General features: G+C 38.9%; 3 protein-coding genes across 6 annotated transcripts in view; 2 read left to right on the top strand and 1 right to left on the bottom strand.

Moving 5' to 3' along the window:
• The first annotated feature begins 327 nt into the window (after positions 1-327).
• LOC137992008 (uncharacterized) lies at positions 328-8577 on the top strand. Of its 2 annotated transcripts, none has more exons than XM_068837044.1 (4): positions 328-594; positions 2491-3980; positions 4091-4193; positions 4421-8577. In XM_068837044.1, the coding sequence occupies exons 1-4, from the start codon at positions 336-338 to the stop codon at positions 4834-4836; spliced, it is 2268 nt and encodes a 755-aa protein (XP_068693145.1). In that variant the 5' UTR covers positions 328-335; the 3' UTR covers positions 4837-8577. The 2 variants fall into 2 exon arrangements, with proteins under 2 accessions (XP_068693145.1, XP_068693144.1); XM_068837043.1 differs by having other exon boundaries at positions 2488-3980.
• A 151-nt stretch (positions 8578-8728) lies between these two features.
• On the bottom strand, positions 8729-20261 carry LOC137992012 (snurportin-1-like). Of its 3 annotated transcripts, XR_011121634.1 has the most exons (11): positions 20103-20261; positions 19626-19706; positions 18689-18764; positions 18487-18567; positions 14725-14829; positions 14552-14645; positions 14360-14457; positions 13860-13937; positions 12886-13230; positions 11243-11315; positions 10861-10913 (listed from the first exon to the last, which is right to left on the bottom strand). XR_011121634.1 is itself a non-coding variant. In XM_068837051.1 (10 exons), exons 1-10 carry the CDS (start codon positions 20243-20245, stop codon positions 10566-10568), a joined length of 1182 nt encoding a protein of 393 aa, XP_068693152.1. In that variant the 5' UTR covers positions 20246-20261; the 3' UTR covers positions 8729-10565. The 3 variants fall into 3 exon arrangements, 2 of the variants coding, with proteins under 2 accessions (XP_068693152.1, XP_068693153.1); XM_068837051.1 differs by lacking the exon at positions 12886-13230 and having other exon boundaries at positions 8729-10913; positions 11243-11320; XM_068837052.1 differs by lacking the exon at positions 12886-13230 and having other exon boundaries at positions 10775-10913.
• The window catches only part of LOC137992010 (slowpoke-binding protein-like), a 25302-nt gene continuing 21442 nt past the window's right edge, over positions 20188-24047 (top strand). Inside the window, exons 1-2 of the mRNA XM_068837046.1 lie at positions 20188-20357; positions 21845-21915. Of these exons, the coding sequence (XP_068693147.1) occupies positions 20319-20357; positions 21845-21915 (110 nt within the window). The 5' untranslated portion in view covers positions 20188-20318. The remainder of the gene's footprint in view (positions 20358-21844; positions 21916-24047) is intronic.

Raw genomic sequence — 24047 nt, 5'->3', positions numbered from 1 at the left:
AAAGGGAAAACGCCCATTACATGACAGAAAAACACAACAAAAAATTGTCACGAATCTGCAATTCTCAACCAACCATAGACTAAAGTAGGATCATTTTGAATTACAAGTAATTCACGGATAATAGATCAGTCTGTATTGGAAAAAAACTGTCCTCAGTATTTCCCAGCCTTGAAAAAAAGGCTGAAATGAAAGAGAATTTCCGAGGATTTCCCCCGCCTCACATTGCACTGGTACTCACTCTGCCTCCCACATGTCACGAGAATGTCGGTTTACTTCGCGTGACGCAGATTAGCGGCCTCGCTTTGATTTCAAATTCTCCGTGCCGTCTCCATGCCATGGCGTTCCCGAAAAGGAATCCAGACTTCAATTACAAACTGTTTCAAATAGCCGAAAACATAACCAGTGATGTACTAAAGAAAATGAAATTTCTATGTGACTTACCAGAGGGTGTGAAAGAGTCCATCAACGAACCTCTGGAGTTTTTAAGCGAGCTCCAAACTCGGGGTAAAATTTACCCAGGAGAGGTGACGTACTTGGTATCGCTGCTTGAAAAGACAAACAATTTGGAACTTGCCGGACCTGTGTTGGAACTGGGTAAGATACTTTGATACTGCTATGCAAATCATGGTGAAATTGTCAAAGGATTGGCTGGGGGCAATGGTTTGAGATCACGGAACGGATGCGATTATAAAATAAAACAAAAAAAACCGTAGTTATAGTTTTCGGGCAACATAGTCTTGGGGTTACTGTAAAGTTTTTCAAGGCTGTTAACGGTGCTGTGGCTTGAAAATGGTAAAATGGAAAACAACTTTTCAATTCCTGTCGACAAATATCAAAAGCACATAACAGAAAAACTTTATGAACGTGGAACCGACAAAGAACAGGACATGGGTGTAGCGGCTGTCTTCCCATTTTGTATCAACATGTCAGAGAGTGTTATTGTTAGTTATTTTTTCCTTCGGCTAAAGAAAACTAAAGCTTAAGTTTAGCCCCCATCACAGTTTTACCCGGGTTAAAAGCACGTCCTCGAGGAGCGGTTTGTCTCTCCCACATCACCATTAATTTCGCCGTCACGCAACACTCCTTTTTTGTTTTGTCTGGATCAGACTCACGCTCACGGCGTTTTATTTGCACTTGCTCGCAAAATATACGAGACGTGTAGGAAAGTACTTGCTAAAATCGCCCCAGTTTTGGTCTCGATAATGAACAAGATTTTAGCCATCAAGTTTCAACTGATAAATTGTTTGGGTTGCAAGAACACAAATGAGCCGTATCTCAAAAAGTAAACGACTCACAGCAACAGCAATTCTCACAGATGGCTAATTACGAAATGCAATTTCAATATATTCAATGCTAAATTCCGAGCTGATTTATTATAAATGAAGGGTTTAGCTAATGAGTCAAATATTCCTCTATCCAGGTTGTAGGGCGTATAATATTTGCCTGTATGACCTGATAGCGCAACCTATGCCCTCGTATTTATTTCGTTCGACTATTAAACCATACTTGGATATAATTTCCTTGTGTATGCCTCAGCTGGAATGCGTAACTCCAGCAATGTCACTGATCTGGCTGTAAGGCCCATGCAGGTCTTGAAATCGGGCCTTGAATCTTAACGCTGGCTGTTAGGCTTAAAGTTTAGGATTTATTCCCTTGAGGTCGCCTTTTTTCTGCGTAAGATTTCATTTCCAAATCTCGTATGCCTTCATCAGCCTTTTTTAATTTTTATTTTTATATGTCCATTTATGGCTGTTTAATTTGCTTTTTTCTTGCTGGATTCTATCTTGCATTGTGATACCCATCAGACCATGGAAATCATGATACCGATGTAAGATACTGGCCATTAAAACACAAAGACCTAGACCAAAACTTAACGTAAAATCCCGGGGGGGGGGGGGGGGGACTAAAAAAATTAAAACGGGGAGGTTAGGGTTAGGGTTAGGTTCGGTCCGACCCCTTACCCTTTTATATACCATTTTTGTCAGAAGTTTCCTCTTTCGTATACCTTCCATTGGAAAATATTGAAAGGCCCTTTTAAATACCTAAATGACAGATTTCCCTACCCTTTCATGTACTTCGACTCGTGAAATCCCTACCATTTCATATACATGAAGAGTGAAAAAGGTACCCCTTTTGGGCGGAGACTCCCCGTATAGGCCATGATAGGGACTCCCCCCCCCCCCCCCCCGGCGTGAAATATGCGACATACTCTAGCATACCCAACTTGCGTAAGCCATGCTAGGCAGAAACCTGAAGCTAACTTCTTAGTTTTCACCAAATTGCATTTCCACAAGCGCGGAGTCGCACGTAGGATCTGAGGACTTGCAGTGTAACCTTGTATGGGTGTGTGACCAGAAACGTTTAGGGGGGGCAAGGTGAGCAACAAATTGGGAAAGGCAGGCATTAACCGGCCTTTCCAGCAAGTGCAGTTTACTCGTGTGGAGTACTGCTGGCATCCTAATCAAACGTTTTAATTCTTTACCCTAGAAGAATCAGTTCCATTAGACGATAGTGATTTTAACAATCTCCCTGTCGTGACGAGGAATTTCATTGGGAGGGAGAAAGTTGTGAGTGGAATCGTTACGAAACTCAGAGACGACGCATTTCGCATGTTTGTGATTATTTCCATTCCTGGGATGGGGAAGACTGAAGTTGCATTAAAAGTTGGCCGCGATCTCCTGGAGAAGAAAAAACCAGTTATCTTAATACTGAAACAGGATAGCCTCGCGGATGCCTGTGGCGAGATCATTCGTCGAATAACCGGACGGAAATTGTCGGAAAGTCACGATCTTGTGTCACTGACAAAGGAAAAACTAACACATCTCAAATCTAGTACAACTATTATACTGGATAACACCGAGAATATACAAGAGAAAGAAGGGAAGGAATTTGACGAGTTTGCAAAATACATAGTCAAGTTTGCCCCAAAGGTGAAACTGATCATTACTACTCGACAAGACGTAGGCTTCAAATCATTGAACTTACACAAGGAAATTCTAGAACCTTTGGATCACCAGTCTGCTGTCCTTTTGCTGCAGAGATCCGTCGCAAACTGCCAGGACTATGCCCAGGAACTCGCCCAGTTCTGTTGTGGAATACCCCTGCTTCTTGTTGCCTGTGTGGACCTGCTCAATGATTCCTTTGACCCAAAAGTTCTGATCACGTCTCTTAAAGAAAGCCCTTCTAGGTTCCTCAAGATCAGTTTGGAAGATGTTTATGACAAATTGGGCGGATTCCTGAGAAACAATTGGTTTTTAAAATATCTTGTTCGAGTATCGGTTTTCCCATCAACATTTTCTGTTGAGGACATCAAAATTTTCTTTGATGACCATCTGGAGATGGAGACAATTAAAACAAGGATGGTGTCTTGCTCTCTTGTACAAAGAATGACAAATAAGAAGTATTCCTTGCATCCATTGGTCCGCGAGTACTGCAGAGCTGAGAGAAAGAACCTAGAGATGGAGAAAGTAGGTAAAGCTGCGCAGGACAAATTTAATAGACATTACATTGAAATGCTCAAAACGTGGAGTAAACAGTTTATTACTAAGGATTTGGCAATGCAAGCCATCTCCTCATTCAAGAAAGACAAGGTGAATATAATGGACGCATTATGGAACTGTTTGCAGGAGAGTAGCAGCGCGGATGAAAAGGAATTTGTCGTCGATGTGGTGAACAGTACCGAGGTACTGGATTTTTTGTCTAAAGTTATATCACCGCCAAACGAGTGTTCGAGGTTGTATCAAAGGTGCCACGATGTTGCCAGGACTTCAGGTGACAACAAGAGACTTGCAGACAGTCTTAACGCATTGGGTTTTCGTCACCTGTGTGATGTTGCCCACCGAAAGGTGGATAAGGACAACCAGAGTTTTAAAATGTTTAAGCAAGCGTATGACTTACGTATGAAACTGCCAAAGGAAAGGCAGAATTGTGAGGCGCATGCGCTCACCATGTGTAAGCTCGGTTTATGCTACTCACTTCAGGTAAGAACGTAACGAATCCTGCAATCTGATTAGTTTTTTTTTTTTTTGCAAGGAACCTTGAACCTTAAATTTTTAAAGTAAATTCTTTTGTTTTCGTTTACTTTATCAAGGGTGAACATCAGACAGGCCAAGATTTCATCCGGGAAGGGATCAGCATGAAGGAAAACCTTGGCATTTCTCTTTATGTAGCAGCTGGTTACTGTGATCTTGGAAGTGGGTATTGATGTTTACATTCAGCATATTTATTCCACACTTGTTACTTTCAGCAAATTTATTATTCTCTGAGATTAGCTCGTTAACTGCGCATTACTATGTCTATGCGAAATATTTGATTTTTACATGGTCTTACAGGGTGAACCAACAAAATGGTATGGATAAGCATGACTCTGCACAGTAACGTACATTTGAAACACGTATCATATCCTTTCTTTGGTTGTTAGATTCTTATCGTATACTTGGTGACCATAAAGAGGCCATCAAAATATGGGAAAACAAAACATTGGAAGTCTACAGAACTAACCTTGGGGACCACCCATGGACTGCCACGATTCTGCTTTTCATCGCTGGCTCGTACAAGGCTCTTGCGGATGAGAACATTGATTCCGCTATTGATTGCATCAGAGAAGCCCTGGAACTTCGAATTAAGCTATTAGATGTCCATCAGGATACTGCTCATTCGCATGTTATACTCAGCGATGCATTGGAAGGTAAAAAAGATTTCAAATCAGCTTATGAGGAGCTTGCAGCAGCCCTTGACATCCAAAAAGAGGTTTTAGGCGAATGCCATGACCGCACAAAGGAAACACTAGCAAAGATGGAGAGAATTTCTGCCATGATCGGCAATAACACCACTTGAAGGAATGTACATATGGGGTACACAGACAAAAAGAACCTCTACTTTTTTCCTATATATTACATTTTCATAGTGCCTGTGCGATAAGCAAAGTAAAACGAGGTACCTTCCAGCTTAAAGTAACCACGGTAGTTAACACTACCAAGTCGTTTGTCGTCTTTTTAGGGTTAGTTATTAGAAACACCAATCAGGTCTGCACCCCGCTCATTGAGGAATGAGTAACCTCTTTCATAATAGGGAGTTTAAGCAAATCACTACGGCTGGTGCTACTACGGCTACCGTGACTGAAAAGGTCTGGGGAGAGTACGGCGCGGTGGTCTGCTAAATTTTAAGTTTAGCAAAGCAAAAATACAAGAAAACATGGGCTAAGGAGTTTAAAATCTCTTTTATTTAGTTTCTCACAGCCATATGGCTTCGCTCAAAGGACGATGGCCGTTGTTCGCCTTGCTAGGACGAAACAGATTATTTCTAAGCAAAAGCGAATTCTACACCTTGTACAATAACAACACATTGATGGATGAAATATATATCTCAAAGAATATCGAGTGAAAAACACAAATATATCAACACTCAAAGAAGCAAAATAGCATCGTATAGTATCCAGATGTAAAACATCTTCACTAAATCCTCAAAGCAAACTTAACCGAAGAAAAACAACCTCGTGCTGAACACGAATATTTCACTTGAATCACTTCGCCATTCCAACACCTTTGCCAAAACTTATCGTAAGTTCATGATACGGATTTACAAGCTTATGAAAGGCAACCTTGACACAATCCTCGACTTAAATTGACTTTAAAGGATATAGTATCCAATGGAATTCATAACATGCCGAGATGTCCGTTGAAAAGTGCCAGAGAAGCGAAATAAACCCGACGTAGTAGCCACTACGGCAAAACATCCCGACTCACGTAGTCAGATTTCACACTACGGCTGGATCCGGCTGGATGCAACCGACGTACATGCGCAGTGTCTCATTTTGTGGGAAATTTACTTCCGGCAGCCGTATTAGCGCCAGCCGTAGCGATTTGCTTAAAGTCCCTAATGATTAAACTGACACGCGCACACATCGACGACTGCAACAGCTTTATTGCCACTACAAACACGATTGCGATAGGTAAAAGAGGTATTAATGACTAGATTAAGTAACCTCTCAAAAGCTATATTGGGAAACACATGTGTATTTAAATATCAGAATGTTGACAAACTGCGATGGAAAGTAGTCAAATAACTGATACCTCACTTTTTTGCTTTGAAAGCCTTTAACACTACACAATTCCCTGTTTCGTTCAAACGAAGGGAAGACGATATAGTGATTTGCGCTAGTGCAGTAAAACTTCCAGTTTATACTTCAAGTAAATAACTTTTTGTGTAGCTGTACCGTTTGGGCGCCAAAATGAAGTCGCAAAGGACCTAGCGACGAATTAGTCTTTTTACATAAAAAAAACGTAACGTATTTAAATTTTCGCCTTGGATGCAATCAACCGATCGACACACCCACAATGTAAAGAGCCGTGTTATGAAGTATGGTTTGCCCAACAGATGTAAGTTGAATTTCGCTTCGAATATTTCAGCCTTTAAAGTGTAATTTCATATTTAAAACGCAAATCTTTTATTTGCTTTGCAGTTTGACTGTTGCCGATGACATTTCCCGTTGGCAACCAGTGCAGAAATAAAGCGGTTATCTCTACATCGACTTTAGTCTTCAAATTTAAGTAACGCTTCGCTACGTAAGCGCGAATCAATAAGCCCTTTAGCTTTTTTGCATTGCAACACTCATGTTCAAAGTAAAGCATGATATATGTCCAGAGTAAACTCTGACTTCATAATACCTAGTCTAGTAGATACAACACCGTAAAATGTGGTAAACATAGTCAAAGATATGCTGGTCCATTCCCTTGGTCAAAACTGACGAACGATATTAAGAACGCTATTTCACTAATGCGTTCAAAAACAAGATTAGGGAAACTAATTTGGAAACTTTCGTGGGAGATGATAATTGTAAGAATTGCCCTCTGTGTATGGATTGATCAGAACAATTTATTAGCATTTTCTTCTTACTCTGTACAATGAAAGCAGCTTTAAAGCCAAGAGATCTCAAGTAACGGAACTGATCGTTAACAGTCGAGCTTAAAGGGGAAGCCACAATAACTGGTTTATTACCTCATCGCCACCAAACAAAAGATCTATATAGGTAATGATTTTAGGGTTAGCGTAAGGACAGTGCCGTGTTTTTCATCTTTTAGTCTTTTATCATCATTTTTAGCAATCTGTATAGCCAGTATAAGAATTTTGTATTTGTAGTAATTTTATAGAACTTGTAATTTTGCATTGTATCTTAACAATTTATATTTTAGATAGGTGTCCCCAATTAGTATACTAGCTTATGTAAACTTAGCCTGTGAACGCAAACGTATTTCCGCTGAGAAACGACCGCCGGAAATACGTCTGCATTCGCAGGCTAATGTAAACTAGATACACATGACGCGTCAATAAAGGTTAGTAGTAGTAGTAGTAGTAGTAGTAGTAGTAGTAGTAGTAGTAGTAGTAGTAGTAGTAGTAGTAGTAGTAGTAGTAGTAGTAGTTAGTAGTTAGTAGTTAGTAGTTAGTAGTTAGTAGTAGTAGTCGTAGTAGTAGTCGTAGTAGCAGTAGTAGTAGTAGTATTAGTAGTAACTCTTCCTAATCTACCATAGAAAGATATCATTGAGTCCACCTTTGAGTACTTTATCAGCCACCTACAAAATAACTTTTTATCCAATGGTGTCCTCGTGTGTGAATAAAAATCTCAATTTCTTTTCAGAGCTTGCGTGGCAGAACAACTTGTGTTACTTTTTAAGTTATTGTTTTTACTGCACATTTGGTGGACAGTGTGTCTCGTCCTTTAATTCGTTTTTACAATAAAGCAGAAGAGCTACTGCCACCGTCTCAGTTGTCCCAGTTGTCGGTCGTAGAATTTTGTCAATGTCATCAAATGAAGAAAGCACTCACAAAGAAAAGCAATGTTCCTAAACCCACAAAGAAAGCAACAATTTTTTCAACGTATCCCAGATCATTTCTGGAATCGCTGGAGATTGGAGTGAGTATCTGACATAACTTGAGAACCTCACCGTTCCAAGAGAGTAGGTGCATACATGAAACACGGATCCAAGACAGCTGTGTGATAACGTCTGCTGGTGGAGATCGTGAAGTTCTAAGTAGTTAGAATGAAGTACGGAAATTCGTTTCCCTAAGGGACGCCCACATCAGCAGCCCAACCCTTAGAAGTCCAGTTAGACGCAAAACCTGTCAGCCCTGAATCCCACTTCGAGACTTTTGTACCCTTTTCAAACTGAACTTAAGTGAGAAAAAAGAACCGATTTAAGAACCTAGATAGCCTAAAACTACTGTAAATGCCATTTTTACAAGAACCTATTTAGGCAAAGTTGCAAAATTCTTGGGTTTTTATGCGAGTGTGTTTACTGTACAAATAAATAATACATTTTATAAAGAAATGTTGAGTTTTGCGAGCGAAAACCGACAGGGTTAACAGTGTTCGCACACCTTATCTTGTTTAATTACCTACGTGAACAAGGTCTCATTACGATTTAGGCGTAGCACTATTTGAGAAAACATACACTACGAACGGCGAGGCCAGTTAAAATCAAACACTTCATATCCGAGACAGGCTATACTCCTAAAATTATATAGTTCCTTTTTTTACCAGTCAGGGCATCACAGTTGAAATTGCACGTTGATGATTTACAGTTAGAAGTGCTCAACACATAAGAAATTCGTTTTCATGAGCAAACTCTGGAAGCCTGAAAAGTACGAAAGGGAGGAGATGATGCCAAACGTTTGGATTATTTATCGAAGTCTGTTCACTCTACCCATCCGAGAAAGAAGGGGCGGGGACTACTTTAGTAATTTTGGTTCAATGCCATTTAATTGTGTTCATATGATAAACACCTGGAGCTAAACACGGCCTCCCTCCACATAAGCTCAGTAAAAATAAGGTACACGTAAACAGCAAACGCTCGCGGTTGCATTATCTTAATAGTATACGATGAAAACATGGCAACTGTAAGTCATGAACACTTGGAAGTCACAAAGACGTTACAAGAAGGTCACCTGAGCAGTGAGCACAACTGGAATGTAAGTCAGTAAATTGAGAACACTTAAAGTGCCACTGTGACCAATCAATTCTTATTTTTCTTTGGATTTCAAAACTATGTTAACTCAACACTACCCGACTGAAGTTTTAAGCCTTAGTGTCAAAAACACACCTGTTTATTTTAACTGGAATTTTCCTATTTCGTGGTCGGCTATTACTAAATTGGAGATCTTGAGAGAGCTGGTTCAAAGGCTCACTAGTTTAAGAATGCAATGCGTGTGTACGCGGCAGAATTAATATGCAGCACGGGAGTTCTCACCCTGCGAGCAGATCCTCCTTTTGTCTTTTTCTTTCTTGGGAGGAGAAAAGGAGGCTCTGCCCGAATCGTGTCAACTCTTTGAAGCCGCCGCAGCCTGAACTTCTGGACTAGTCAATCTTGTTTTCTCTCGTCAAACCGGTTTTTCCAGTGCGAGCGTCAATTTAGTGACAAAACCGATGGTTATAATTGAGCCCGCTGTACCATGGAAAACCAAGATGGCGGCGAGATCTGGCATATTAGGCTTGGGTTCGAGACTGCATCCCGGCAACATGCAGCGCATACTCAATAAATATCTTACTCGATTCATGCAGTCTTTCTCGAGAACGCCAAAATCGAGAAAGCAAAAGAAAGGCTCTGCTAGCAGGGTGGGGAGTTTTGGGCTTTCAGACTTTTAAACTCGCGTTTTGCATATATAATAAGCTTCATTCACACAATGAAATTATAAGCCAGTGAGCCTTGACGTCGCTTTTCCCTGGATCCAACCCTCTGAGGTCAAATCGGTCAGTTACGTGAGTAATAGAGGACCGTGAAATCCAAAACTTACACTCAAGGTAAACGGCCTTTGGCTAAAACACACTTTCAAAATCTGAAGAAAAAAAAGAAGTGATTTTTTTTATCACAGGGGCACTTTAAGCGTGGAAAGTAAAGCATTTCCACCATTGCTGGTTTGTTCTGGGATTTTAAAATGGAAATTCACAAAATAGTCACGAACGCTGATCAGAACACACCACCCTCATCCAACACCTCCACATGTGTATTCCCTGTTTCGAGAGTTTCCGCTGGGCACGTATTAAGAAGCCTTTGCTGGATGGCCATTAAACACGGTAGCTACTTAGTTTGCAAGCACGTAGGGTGACCCTTGTGCTAGGGTTAACCTAACAGGCGAGTCAAAGATAGCCCGGGTTTACAAGCAAAATTTCACAAGTAGGGTAACCCTACCACCCAGGACAACTTTGCGTGCTTGGTAACAGCCAGCATCGCAAACACAATGGAAACCGCTAAAAAGTTGTCCCGGGTGGGCGAGCTGTACCTAGTAGAGCGTTTACAAGGCAGCTAGGGTAACCCTAGCACTCAGATAGGGTTACCCTAGCGCCAGGGTAACGCTAGCTGCCTTGTAAACACATCGGTGAAAAAAAGAAGAAATGTGTGAGTGCTGGGGTAACCCTCTTGCTAGGGTAACACTAGCACTAGGGTTACCCTATCTGCTTGTAAACAAGGCCTTAGTCTGTCATAGCAGCCCTTTCAAATAGTATTACTTTACATCTGCCCGTTTCGTGATCTTTCAGACTTTCGAACGATTTCCATTTTTTCTTGGACATCAGCTTAAACAGTTTCGTTGTGAAGATAGCTCTCAGTTTCCATTTGCGCGCCTTTACCCCCCTGATTTTTCTTCGGCTGCTTTCGCTTTGCTTGCTTCCCGGATTGTGTTTCCATCCTCTCTTCCTCAACAAGTGTATTGGGTCCTGTCATTTTTTCCTTGTCATTATCCCACAAGTCCTTATTTGCTTTCAGCAGAGTGAGTTTGTTAACTGATGGAGCCTTTGTTAGGTACGCATCAGGTACGGATATCCCTAATATTTCCGGCAATAAGTAGGGTTTGAGCCAGCCGACGAGCGGGGTTCGCCCGCAAGTGTAATGTGTTCTCTTGTGAAAGAATAACAAGCCATCAACCTGGACGAAAAAGAAAGTCTTTAAGTTACCAGCTATCGTAACTACAACAAAAACCCTGATCCACATTTCAGAAAAGCGGAACAGCTAGTGATCGTGCTCTACTAGTTCATTACGCAGAATTTAAAATTACTCAAGTGATCATTCCTTGAATTGTAATCCAGTCTTTCTTCTAACCATCTTTTATTAGGAAAATAATGACAAAAGTGGATGAAATTGACCGGCATGACCACAGTTAGCAGACTGAATCACAACCAAGAAAGGTACATTCACACACATTGAATTGAATTCATTAAACCTTGTGTTAATAACCAAAGTATTAAATTGCTTACCTCGAAAGTAGCATTGGAAAGTGCTTCGTGGATAGACAACGGATTGCAAGAACAGTAAGGCAAACAAATAAACCTGTACTAACAAAATAAATGGATACAGTAAGGGGTATCTCATGAGTTATAATTCTGTTCTAATCATTACAATGGATATAGTTCTCAAGGGTAACTCACCATCAAAGGTAGGTTTTATTCGGTGTCGTTTGTACAAAAATTAAAATTATCCTAAATTTCATCGTAAGTGCCTCGACAATTACCGCTACCTGAAAACTAAGTATTTTAAGATGCGGTGAAGTTTATTTGGTGCCAGATTTCGCTCAAATTTTTTTTGTATTTATTAGCATAGCAGCCGCAAAAAATATATCCTCCAAATTTTGCCGATTTAAAATCGGCAGGGATTTGTTGTGCCAATTAAGAAACACAACTAAAATTTTTGAAGCTACCGATAATTGGTGTGCGTGCAGGTTACAGGAACAACAACGAGAGTGATTTGGCAAAAAGAAACATTCGATAAATCACAAAGAGAGACAAGCATCCATCACTGATGGAAACTTCAACTTTTATGAAAAGATGGTCAAGATACTCCATAATAAACTTCAATATGAAGACGTTACAAAGTTCAGGATCAAGAATTTTCCGGGAACACTCGCTTTCCAATCCATCACGGACTTATGTAGGGAATGCCTCCTGTGTATCGAATGTTGTCCGACACCTTATTCCAAAATGGCAGCCATTTTAAAAATATTCTTTTGTTTTTATTCAAATTAGCCCTTGATGCCTCGTTCTTAAGCTTAAAATTCAAAAGAATATTTTATATTGAACGAGGCAACAAGGGCCAATTTAAAACTGGGTTTGTCACCGGGTGGATCCATTGGCAAATAAAAAATATAAATATATGTTACTCTGGTGTTTGAAATATAAACAAAAACGTTTTTGTATGCGCATCAATCAGCGGCCATTTTGGAATAAGGTGTATTAGGAATAGGCCTTATTCACGATAGCCGCCATGTTGGTTTTCAAATTGTCATGCAAATTAGCCATGTGTTATGCTTGGGAGGCAAACATTGGAAAAAAGGTAAATTGCGGAAAATCGGCTCGTCGAAATATTGAAAATAACGTTGCAAAAAGTCAATTTTAGTGTTTAGAATTAAGTACCTTTTATAATAATTTTGTATCTTTTGATTGCCTTTGACATTTTGACTTTCTACTTCGTTATCTGCTCATTTTTCACTAAAAAAAACGCCGAAGTAACTTGTGTAATGATTGTATTTTACCGCTTAGGTGATAAACATTCAATGAACGTAAACAAATCATCTGTGTGGCTAACATATTCGTTATAACCTCTCGAACTTGTGTTGTTTGCCCCCTCAGAAGTGTGTAGCTAATTTACATGATAATAACAAATCCAACATGGTGGCCATCGTGAATAAGGTCTATTGAGTTTGAGATATGGCCTTCTCAAATTCATTAATAGTTTATAAGTTTATTAGCCAATCGGAGTGGCCCATTTTGGTCAGGGGCATGTATATCTTGATACCCAATGAAACTACAGATCAAGAAACGCACGAGTTCATTCAAAAACTGATCAAGACACTTGGATTTAAGTGAACCTTAATTCATGCTAATAAACCTTCGGAAAAACTCACCATGCATTTTAAATTTCCTGAATATCAGTTCAACATAAAACTTTTGCAATGCCATTTATCATTGGGCTCAAGATGATTAAAACGAATTCTGATACCCAACAGTTCAGCGACAGAGGATCCATTTCAGAAATGTCTGCACTCAAGGCTTGCATGAACCTTGTGTAGTTCGTAGTCTTTGACAAGTCCATCACACTCTAAAACCGGCACTTGCACCTCTCTCGACCTCAGCCATTCGGCGAAAATGTTCACACCCCAATTATTTTTATATTTAGTTGAATCACTTTCTTGGGAAGACTATTCTGGCAGGCGAAAACAATGTGATTCTGGTTCGCTCTCCATCATGTCCTATTATGTAAATATATTTAAAAGTTCTACTCTTTAAACTCCCTCAAATACTGAATATTCACTTTCTTTACAAAGTGCTATCACTTGTCTCATAAAACAAAAGATCATCACATTACACTCATGCTTAGTAAAGGTTGACAAGTCATGTCAAAACTCGTGCTTTGTGTTTCATCAGGGGTTCCAAACACCACCAAACACCTAACCCTAATGAATAAAAGCACTCTACCTTTGTGTTTGGAACCCCTGATGAAACACTCATACTTGAAACTGGAGAGAAGTGGTATAAGCACCAGCCTCAGCTCGTGATCAAGAATGACCAGGTGAAACTGGTGTGGGACAACACATTCATCAACGAAAAATACAACGTGTATTACACAACAGGCCAGATATCATCCTGGTTCTGAAAGGTAGGTAACAGTGGGTAATGGTGGATGTAGCTGTGCCGCATGATCAAAACGTTGTGACGACTGAGGTTTGGAAGATTGAGGTACCAGAATTCAGCTTTCAGTCAGACAGTGGTATGGACATAGAGCAAATAACTTCTAGTGTCAGTGACCTGGCAATCTCACACAGCACTATAAGACTTATTAATAAGATAACACATGTACATTATGCATTATAATACTTACTGGATTGTGAACGAATGCTTCAGCAATCAACGGCTCTTCTTGAAGTTTAGTCTGCAGCCAGTAAAACCTAAAATCTGTCTGAGAAAATACTTGTATGTCCAGTTGTTATTAAATCATAATCCATTTTGGCCATTTTCTGTTTACAACACAAAACTACATCCCAGGGGTGCAGGGATGGCACAGTGGTACTCTGGTTTCCCCTCTCCTCGAAAACCAACATTTGACTTGATTTGCGTTGATTGTTAATTTCAGTTTATACATGTAGTGTCCCCAATTAGTGCTCTAGTGCTTGAATAAAGTTCCTTTCCTTGCACGGTGTCACCCTAATTTTTGAAACTTTTAGCTGAGCCTACTATCAATGACTCAGACAGAGGAAGCCTTTCCTTCCCATTCAAAAGCTTAAACATAAGAATTTCTTTTTCATTTCGAAAAAATGTGCATGAGTGAATTTTCGAATTTATTTCACAAAAACAAGCAGCAGCTATAATGTTAAGACTGACCTCACTGTCATAGACCGGATGGCCTCTCCAGCACATCACATCCAAAACATAGAAAGTGTTTGTTTGTTCATTGAAGATGCAATCCAGGATAGTGTAATCTAATCACAAGCAACAGTTTGCAAATTATAAATGATAATTATTAATGCAATGCACAAATTGACTGAAACATTTTGTGAAAAGCAAGAACTGTACCTCCAGGTTTTAAGGTCCTGTGACTTCCTCCCGGAAGCAGAGAGTGAAACTTATTGATTCGATAACCACTCTTTGTGTAAGCTGCTGTAAAACCCTGTTTGATAGACAGAGAAACACTCATCAAATCAAGTGAAATGATGCATCAATTCAACATTAATTAACTTGATACTTACATTTGAAGCAATAACTAGATTTCTCTTCCCAAATGGACAAAGTACCATTAACCACTCATGCTGTAAATCATCAGGAACATCAACAAGCCACTCTGACAACATCAGCTAGAATAACACAATAATAGACCATGCAGCATTCAAGGTTTTCAATTAGAGCTGGGGGCTGGCGATATTCCCCGGCTATTGCACATGAACTCGCCACCTACTTTTCCTTGTAAATTAATCCAAATTTTAGGAATAACAGTCATGAGAAACACAAGCCTTGGATCAGGAAAGTTTTGTTCATGAAAAACAAAAGAGACGCCTGAATTCTGAGTAATTTGATGTCAAGGATAGGGCACATACATTTTTGAGGCAGCAGTCCAGCACTTGGTGTAAACTACCTGATTTGCTAACTACATTACATTGCATGCAGGTGTATAGAATAGCCTAAAAGGAGGCTATGTCATGCTATTTTAGCGTCTTAATGTCTTGCCATCAACTGAGTTTTAAAAATTTAGATATTTATGTACTCTCTCTAAAGTAAACAAGAAAGCCAAAATTTAATGATATTAGTGTTGTGTTCAAAAACCCTAATCCATGCTCCAGAATGCGGGAAATGTATTCTAAGAGGCCCAAATCTAACCCTATTGGCAAAATAAATTGACGAACTAAGGTATACATGTAATTATCTCATTTGATCTTTCTAACGCCACAGCCCCTTGCGAATCAAGAAAGATAAAAAAGGCCAGGCTCCTTTCCACCGATTGTCGGCCAACAGTCAACCGACAGTCGACGACGCATTGGTGGGATCAGATTGTTTACCTTTACCCCAATTTCTGTAATCTCAGTGTTCAAAAGAATTGTTTATGACCAGTTGTCTGACTATTTGGAAGAGCACAGGATCCTTTGCAAACATCAATCAGGTTTTTGTGCTACATGTATAGACTCAATGGTCACAGCTCTTATTGAGTCCACAGACAATTGGGCATATAATGTTGATCATGGCAAGACAAACGCTGTTGTTTTCCCAGATTTAAAAAAGACTTTCAACACAGTTGATCATGAGATCCTCTTGTCAAAATTACCGTGAGTCATTATGGCATATAATGGAAATGCTTACCAATGGTTTAGCTAGGTCATATTTGGAAAATCATACACAAATCTGCGCCATTAACAGGGCACTCTTTAATAGGTGTCCAATAAACTGCATTGCCCAGGGGACGATTTTAGGGCCACTAATGTTTTTACTGAGTATATCAATGATCTTCCTAACTGTTTACTCAATTGTGAGCCCAGGATGTATGCTGATGACACCCACCTAACATATGCAAGTTCTAGTGTAGACAAGATTCAGTTCTATCTGAATCAGGATTTAGAAAATGCCACAATTGACTGAGAGCAAACAAGCTAACTCTAAATATGACGAAAACCGAGTTCATGCTCATTGGATCAAGGCAGAGCCTGAGTAACCTCACAGATTCCCTGACAATTGCTACTGATATTGTCCAAATTAGCCAAATTGCTACTGCAAATCACTCGGAGTAACCACTGACAACAAACTTGATTGGAGTAGTCACATTCATTTGATAAACTAACAAAGAAAGTCGCTTCTGGCATTGGGGTGATAAAATGCATAAGGCACTTAATTCCTCAAGCTATACTTTGCACCTAATATATATCAAGCTCTAACTCAGCCTCATTTTAATTATTGCAAAGTTGTTTGGGGAAATTGTGGGATAACTTTGCAGAATAAAGTACAGAAATTACAAAATAGAGCAGCCCATGTTTTGACTTATTCTACATGTAAATATGACGCTGATGCTGGTTACTTGTTTGAGCTTCTAGGATGGAGAAATCTATCTTGCCAACAGCAAATACAAAGAGCTACAATGGTTTTTAAGTCAGGTTGGCTCCAGAAAACTTATGTTCTAAGTTTGAAATGCGTCAAACTCATTATAACTTAAAGCATTCTGAGAACAAGCTAAATGCTCCATTGCCACGCACAAACTACTATAAAAATAGCTTTAGCTATAGTGGTGCTGTACTTTGGAACAGCCTTCCAAGAGAAGATCAGCAGAGTCTCTGAGGCAGTTTAGACACCTAATCAAATAAGCGCGTTGAGTAAATAGCTTAAGTCACGGCATTCTTGGAAAACAGCTTTTTTATGACAGTTTTATAGGGTGTATTGCTTGGGCGTAGTTCTACCGGTAATTTGGTGGTTTTAATTAACAATTATTCGCCGAAGGCGAAGTGATTATCGGTGAATATTCACTGAGCCTGTGGCAAATAATAGGCCATTTCCGAGTTCATGTCTGCCTCCTCTTCAAAGCGAGTCTAAGTGCAAAGTTTTTGTGATGGTAATTAGTTCTACTTTACAAATGAATGAAAACTAATTTTCATAACAAAAACTTCGCACTTGGACTCGCTTTGAAGAGGAGGCAGACATGAACTCGGAAATGGCCTATTGTTTTAGTATAAATACACAGGTGATTATTTAAAAAAAAAAGAAAAAGAAACATTTCAACGCGAAATCATCTTCACTTACAGTGGCAAAATGACTACTGGCAGCCATTTTGTCCGTCGAGGTGATTATCGGCTGATAATCTGAGATAGCAAGCCAATGAGGGGTGGTTTTAATCTTGTGTCCTATTAATTTAATTTCATTATCTTCTTATCTTGGCTGATGAATTGTCCGTGAATAAATAAAGATTATCTATATACATGTATCTATCTATCTGTCTAGGGTGTGGCATATATACGATACAGCTTTACTAAATTTAAAGCAAACATTTTGCAATCCTGGAAAAAAGTGATGCAACAATTTCTATTAACGTTTGGCCAAACAACCAAAAACGTTACAATAAAATTACCAAGTGAAGCTATGATCTTCGCAGTTACGAACGCAATTTTTACAATTGCGTAGAGAAACCTGAAAAATTCAGGACTTCAACGGGGTTTGCCACCTGTGACCTCGCGATTCCAGTGTGACGCTCTAACCAACTGAGCTATGAAGCCACTGACGTTGGGAGCTGGTCATTTGTGGGTTCTAATGGTCCCAAAAGGACCATTAGTACACAAGGATATGGTGTCTTGAACAATATTGTGTACCATTGCTGCAATGCTTTTTGCAGTGTTTGAAGATGACAAAAGTAGAAAGTAAAACCAAGGAAGACTCTAGGGACTCCATAAGGAGAAGGAAATAGAACAATAATCACCAGTAATATAGCTTTGGATAATCATTTAATTTAAAGCTAATCCAACAAATTGATAAGCTGGTCCCTGTCCTTGTAACTCTATCTCCATCTCTTACATGTAGGTTGATAATGATTTTATTCTAGCTGACCCTACACGTAAGTCTGAAGGATCAACTGAGTCATCCTCTTTGTTCAGCTCCTTGAAAGAAGTTTAGCACAATATTGTTCAAGACACCATATCCTTGTGTACAAACAATTTAAACACGAAAACAAAAAGCATGTTTCTTAAGGTGAAACACATTTTATACATCTGAATGTTTGATGGAGCTCATATATTCCCCAAAACAATAAAACGTGTTAAGACAACACAAAATAGACGGCCAAACGGAGAACAGGTGTCCCCATAAGCGCATGCTGCTATTCTGTGTTGGCTAGTGCAAGACTAGATGCCTCTCATTTTACAACAAGAGAAGAAAAGGGAAAGAGAGCGTGGATTGGAGGTTTTTTTCTTTTGCATACAAATAAAATTCACACAAAATTATTGTCGTAAATAGATGCCATTAAAAGACAAAAATAACTAAACTACCTGGTATGCATAGGGGTTGAACTTTTTCATTTTAAAAGTGCTTCTGTGATCTCTGTTACATTCCTCTGCAAATTCCATAATCTACATGTAAGATACAAGAAAAACTAAGAAAAGTAAATTCCTCTTACTAACTTGGCTTAGGGATAGCATTAGATAGCTTTTTCAAGTTTGCACTCAGACCCACATAATGCATTGAACATACCTCAGCTTCAACATCTTCAGCCTCCAAAGATCCTTCAATCAGTTTCCTTGCATAGTTAACACAGTCTCGTCTGCGTCTAAGAATTATAGATTGAGTTCATGCAAAATAATACCTGAAATGGCTTCTAAAGATTGAGTTTCCAGAAATTGACACTATACAGATTTATTTATTCATTTATTTATTACAATTTTTGGCATACTTGTACAGGTGAAAAATTAAATGTAGGCCAATTGATAAAATGCAAAGGAGTCCAGGACACCATATAAAAGCAAATCACCATTATAACATATTTACATCGACCGGTAAGTGCAATCATAGTAGTAGTGTGCATGAAGTTACACAATAATTAACAATTATTGGGCAAGGTTGAGCAAAATATTGTGATTTGTCAGAGTCGAACAGATCAGTTATTTGCTGAAGCCAAAGGCTGAGGTAAATAATTGATCTATGAGACACTGGCAAATCACGACATTTTGCGATAACCAAGTTCCATAATTATTGCTTTTTCACTCAATGACTGTGTTTTCCACAATTCCCAACAATTAAATCACTTTCTGAAAGCTCAGGGAAGCAACTGCCATTTTTACACAAGAGCGTGGTTTCAATTACGCATGAGCAGAATGTTATTTGCAGCAAAACACTTCTTTTTAGGCAGTTATTTGCAGGTCACGTGGTAGGCTTTCGACCAATGAAAAGGAATGAAAAAATACATTGAATGACAATAATTATTATTATCATTCAATGTATAATTGATCTGCTCGCCACTGACAAATCACAATATTTTGCTCAACCTTGTCCAATCATTGTTAATAATTTGTCATTCGAATGTATTTTTTCATTCCTTTTCATCATTTATCATTCAACCGCAAACAGCCTTGACTTTTTCATTCCAGAACTACACTGTATTAAAAAGTGAGTTAAATGTGATCAACCATACTTTTTCTGCTCTTCTAGCATTCTTTGCCTCCTTAAATACTGATCAGGAGTATTACTTGGCTTTGTTTTGTACTGGACCATCCTGGTGAAAAACAATCAGTTTGGAAAGGCACGATAATTACTCACAAGACATCCACCCTACCTTTAACCCATAAGCTTTATAGAGAGAGTATGGTCATCAATTTGTGTAACAATTCCTGTTTTTTTAACTACGGTACTAAGTAGAGATACTCCGAACCACCATTAATTAAAGTTCATCATACAAAACAATAAAACCGTACAGTACAATAAACTAACAAATGAATTACTAAAATAAATAATAAGCTTAAATATAATACATCAAAACTCAACCACAGAACATACACAGTAAATATGAAAATTTAGTTTAAAGAAATAGCAGACTTAATTCTGGAATTATCCTAATATCATTGGGAAGGTAGTTCAATAATTTTCTTTCATTTCGGGTGAATTAAATTACCTGGGGTGAGGTGCTGCAGTGTCGTTTGGTTCTGAGGATACAGTGAACTGTGCAGCAAAAGACTCCGCAAGGCCTTCCATATTGCAAAACACGAAGATTGCGTCCCGGAAGAAAAACTTAACACGTGACTTCCTTTCGGCCATGAAAGGAAAGCCTGGTCGATTTTAGCACACTGCACTACCCCTTCAAATGTTTTAACTTGATTATGTTGTCATAATGAGTGCGTTTGTGGAGTATATGGGCAAGCATATCTGGGTAAGCTAAATCCTCATTTTGTTTTCCATATGTCTCGCCGCAAAAAAGTCTCCAACTTATTTGCATAAGAATAACACCTATTGTATTCTGACTCGTTCTTTAATTAAAGAACGCTACCGAATACAATGGAGGCTGCAGTTACTTCCTCCAGCATGCGCATTCGGAAATTTCACCTCTTCTTAGTGCATACATGAGTCTTTTTGAGATATCACGCCAAGCCGGACGCAAATTGCTTAAGAGAACTGACAGCCCACAAATGACTGTAAAGTCTTTGCTCAACTGCTCAACTGTATTTTCAAATAGAACTATTTTAGGGTAATGTGAAGTGCTGTTTTCTACCCATCGATGTCACAATATCGATCACAATAGTTAGATCTGTTGAAATATGAAGTGCTACACTACCAACAGCAAGAATTCCGCACAGGTCCCAACCTTTCATATGCATACGCTCCTTTGTTTCAAGAAAGCAATAATTATTATTAGCAATAACAATAGACTTCCTTTGGGACTGCACAGCGCTTTGTTCTTTCTTCTTAGAGGTTTTTTTTCTAAGTCTATATAGACTTTAAAAAACCGGTCGAACTTCTGACTGCAATATACTCAGAAAATCGAACATTTTCCCCTGCAATTTTGGCACTTTTCCTGCAGTTTTAGCTATTTTTCAATTTTAGAATAAACAAAAGAGGTGGAGTTTTCAAGCAATCGTTGAAATATAGAATTCAGATTCTCATAAATAACAAACAGACCAAATAAAAGTACTGCTACCAAAAATTTAATGGCTACCTGCTCTTTTTTTTTTTCGTGAAGTTGTTCTTTCTTTCTGATTGCAAATTCACTGAAGCACTGCAAACTGTATGTTTTCTTCCTTTCCTTTACAAAGCAGGTCCATTTCAGGATCACGAACGGTGCATTTAGGGCGCTTTTGCATTTTATCTCTCTTTGTAGAGATCGGCACAATATGCTCAATGATACTTTTAAGTGTATAACTTTGGTAGGGATACATGGACGTTCCTGTGCGAGGCATACTTCGTTTTACTCCCGACCATGTCTTTTCAATGCCCCGCTGTGGGCTTTTTTGTCTTCGTCGATGAAGTTTAGGCGATTGTTAACGATGAGATGATGTTAGCCCTCGTCTTGTAGGCAATCATAAGCTTTCCTGCCCACAGGTTGCTCGGGCTAATATTTTTTCAAGGGAAGCTTACTGCCAGAAAATCAATGTTCTGGCGGATTGAATGTTATCCATTGCAGTTTTTTCTTGAACATTGGGTTAGGGCCTAAACCAGAAATCAATGCTCCCCTCGTAAACATGAGCAAAATTCAAAAGAATTTTTGTTCCAAAGTGAGGCTAGTTGGGATGATTAGCACAAAGACAAAAGAATAATCTCTTGACTGCCATTTATGAATTCATAGGGTCTATATTACATTGTAATCAATTTACAGCAATTTTTTTTGTTCACCATTACTTGAAACTTGTGTTCCATTTGCAGGTCCCAATCCTTTTAGCTATTTGCATTGCTTTTATTCTTCTGATCATCTTGTGGCTGATATGTAGGCAAAGGTAAGCCACTGATCCTCATATGCTGCATTTGTGAAGCTGTCTTTGAAAATAGCATTATAAGGATATGAAAACAATATTATGACAGGCATTTGCAAAATGATCCTTACTTAAGAATTGAAGGTTTTCACAAGTGTGCAAACTAAATAATCATTTTGTCAAATCATTTTTTATAATTGGACAAAACTTATGGTTGGCCTGTTTTAGCATTCTTCTGTTTATGGAAAGGAGATTAACAAGCAGATTATCAGAGTGACTAGTTACTGTTTGCTTTTCCAAAGTTTTTTTTGTTATTTTATATTAGATGTTAAGATGAAATTCTTTCGTTAAATCCTGACTATTCTTTGGAATCTGCACTTACGTAGATATCAACAAGGCTCCTTATTAGGGCCTGTATTATTCCTTCTTTGTGTCAATGACTTGCCAGATGTAGTTCAGTCATCCCTAATTGCAAGTTTTGCAGACGATATCAAGGTCTATCTCCATCTCACGCTCAGTCCGTTTAAGGAGATCTCCACAGCCTAGAACACTGGTCCTCAGCATCTGGTCTTATATTAATGAAGACAAGTGTAAATGGCAAAGAATGTCAAGGAAAAGGACCCCAATCAAGTTTCCCTACACCCTTAAGGGAAGGGAGCTGGAGGTTATAGAAGGACCTTAGAGTCTTAGTTGAAAGTGACCTAACTAATGGTCTAATTGCATAAACGTCTGATGTTCATATACTGGCAAAAACTAGCGATAAAAGCGTCCGACGTTTCAGCGACATCTTGGCGCCATTGTCAAGGGAAACTAAATTAAGGTGGCTGGTACCGGTTTCCTCGCGCGGGGATTAAGTCAATTTTCGTTGCGTCATGCGTGAGTAACACGCACGATACAGGCGCGAGATTTAAAACCCGAAAAACCAAAACAATATGGCGGCGCGCGGCTTTTTTTCGCGGAAGGGCAATTTTGTACTGTTGGAGACGAAATTTGCAATTAAAAGAGACTTTACCTGCAAGAACAACTTTAGTCAATTGTGTGTATTTAAGAAAAATTGTTTCTGGAATTTAACGTTTCCCAAGTTTCAAAGGCAACTCGATCGATCGTGACGGCCATATGGAGCGTATAAAGGACTCGCAAAGTGGACGTAAATATGGAGAATGGACACACCAACAGAAATCATTTTGCTTGTTCTTCTTCGCCACATTCTATGGGTTGTATTTTGTTTGCTTGACGAATATTGCGTATGCAGGAGATAGAGAAGACGAAAAACCAAACTACCAGTCCAGGCGACACAAAGGTTGCTTTGCTTCCAAACGACGAATTCAATCCGTAGCAAATCTGACCAGAGCAAAAAAATGCATAACCCAAGGCAACGAAAATCACCTTGAAGAGGAACAAGACTTTGAACCTCCAAGAAAAATAGAAACGAGGTCACAGGTATGTTGTTTATGCGATAAATATTGTTACGTCTTTAATGTTGGTTCAAATGTTGCAAATTAGCTAGATCGACCATTTCCATTTCCTTCCTGTTACTTTGCCTTTTCGTTTGAAAAATTTAAATATCAGAAAGTAAATAGCTTAGCAAATATATATATATATATATAGATAGATAGATAGATAGATAGATAGATAGATAGATATATGTTATTCACCGACCAAGGCCGGTGGATAATATTTTTATTTATTTCTAAATTCTATTTTTAGAAGGTAGGAGAAACTATTAAGAAAAACTGGAAAAGTCATGTTTTATTTTACACATTGTCTCATCAACGTGTCAACAAATGTACAATAAAATGAATTGGTGAGGAATATTTTTACATTGTGTGAAGTTTCGCTTTCAAAAGTCAACAAACTTGGCGAAATGTAGAACAAGCCATTTCAATGTTTCAATTCGCAACTTCACTCTGCACTTTGCGTAGTTGGTTACCATGACCGTGGTCAGGAGATAGGAAAATACTGCCCACTCCCGGAACCAATCAGATTGCAGGATTCTCAGGATACCGCCCGCTCACGATGGTGAAAGAAAGAAATAAATTTCATTACAGCAACCTAAACATGGGGTTGATATTTGTGGTACAAGACTGATTGAACTTCACGTTCTGTGAAATTACCTGAAATCTTGTTCAAACTGTAAAGAAGATGAGTGTCTCTTG

This window comes from Montipora foliosa, chromosome 2, assembly GCF_036669935.1.
Source record: "Montipora foliosa isolate CH-2021 chromosome 2, ASM3666993v2, whole genome shotgun sequence".
NCBI classification, from domain to species: domain Eukaryota; kingdom Metazoa; phylum Cnidaria; class Anthozoa; order Scleractinia; family Acroporidae; genus Montipora; species Montipora foliosa.
The sequence above is the reverse complement of the archived record's forward strand: the minus strand, read 5'-3'. Positions and strand labels throughout refer to the sequence as shown.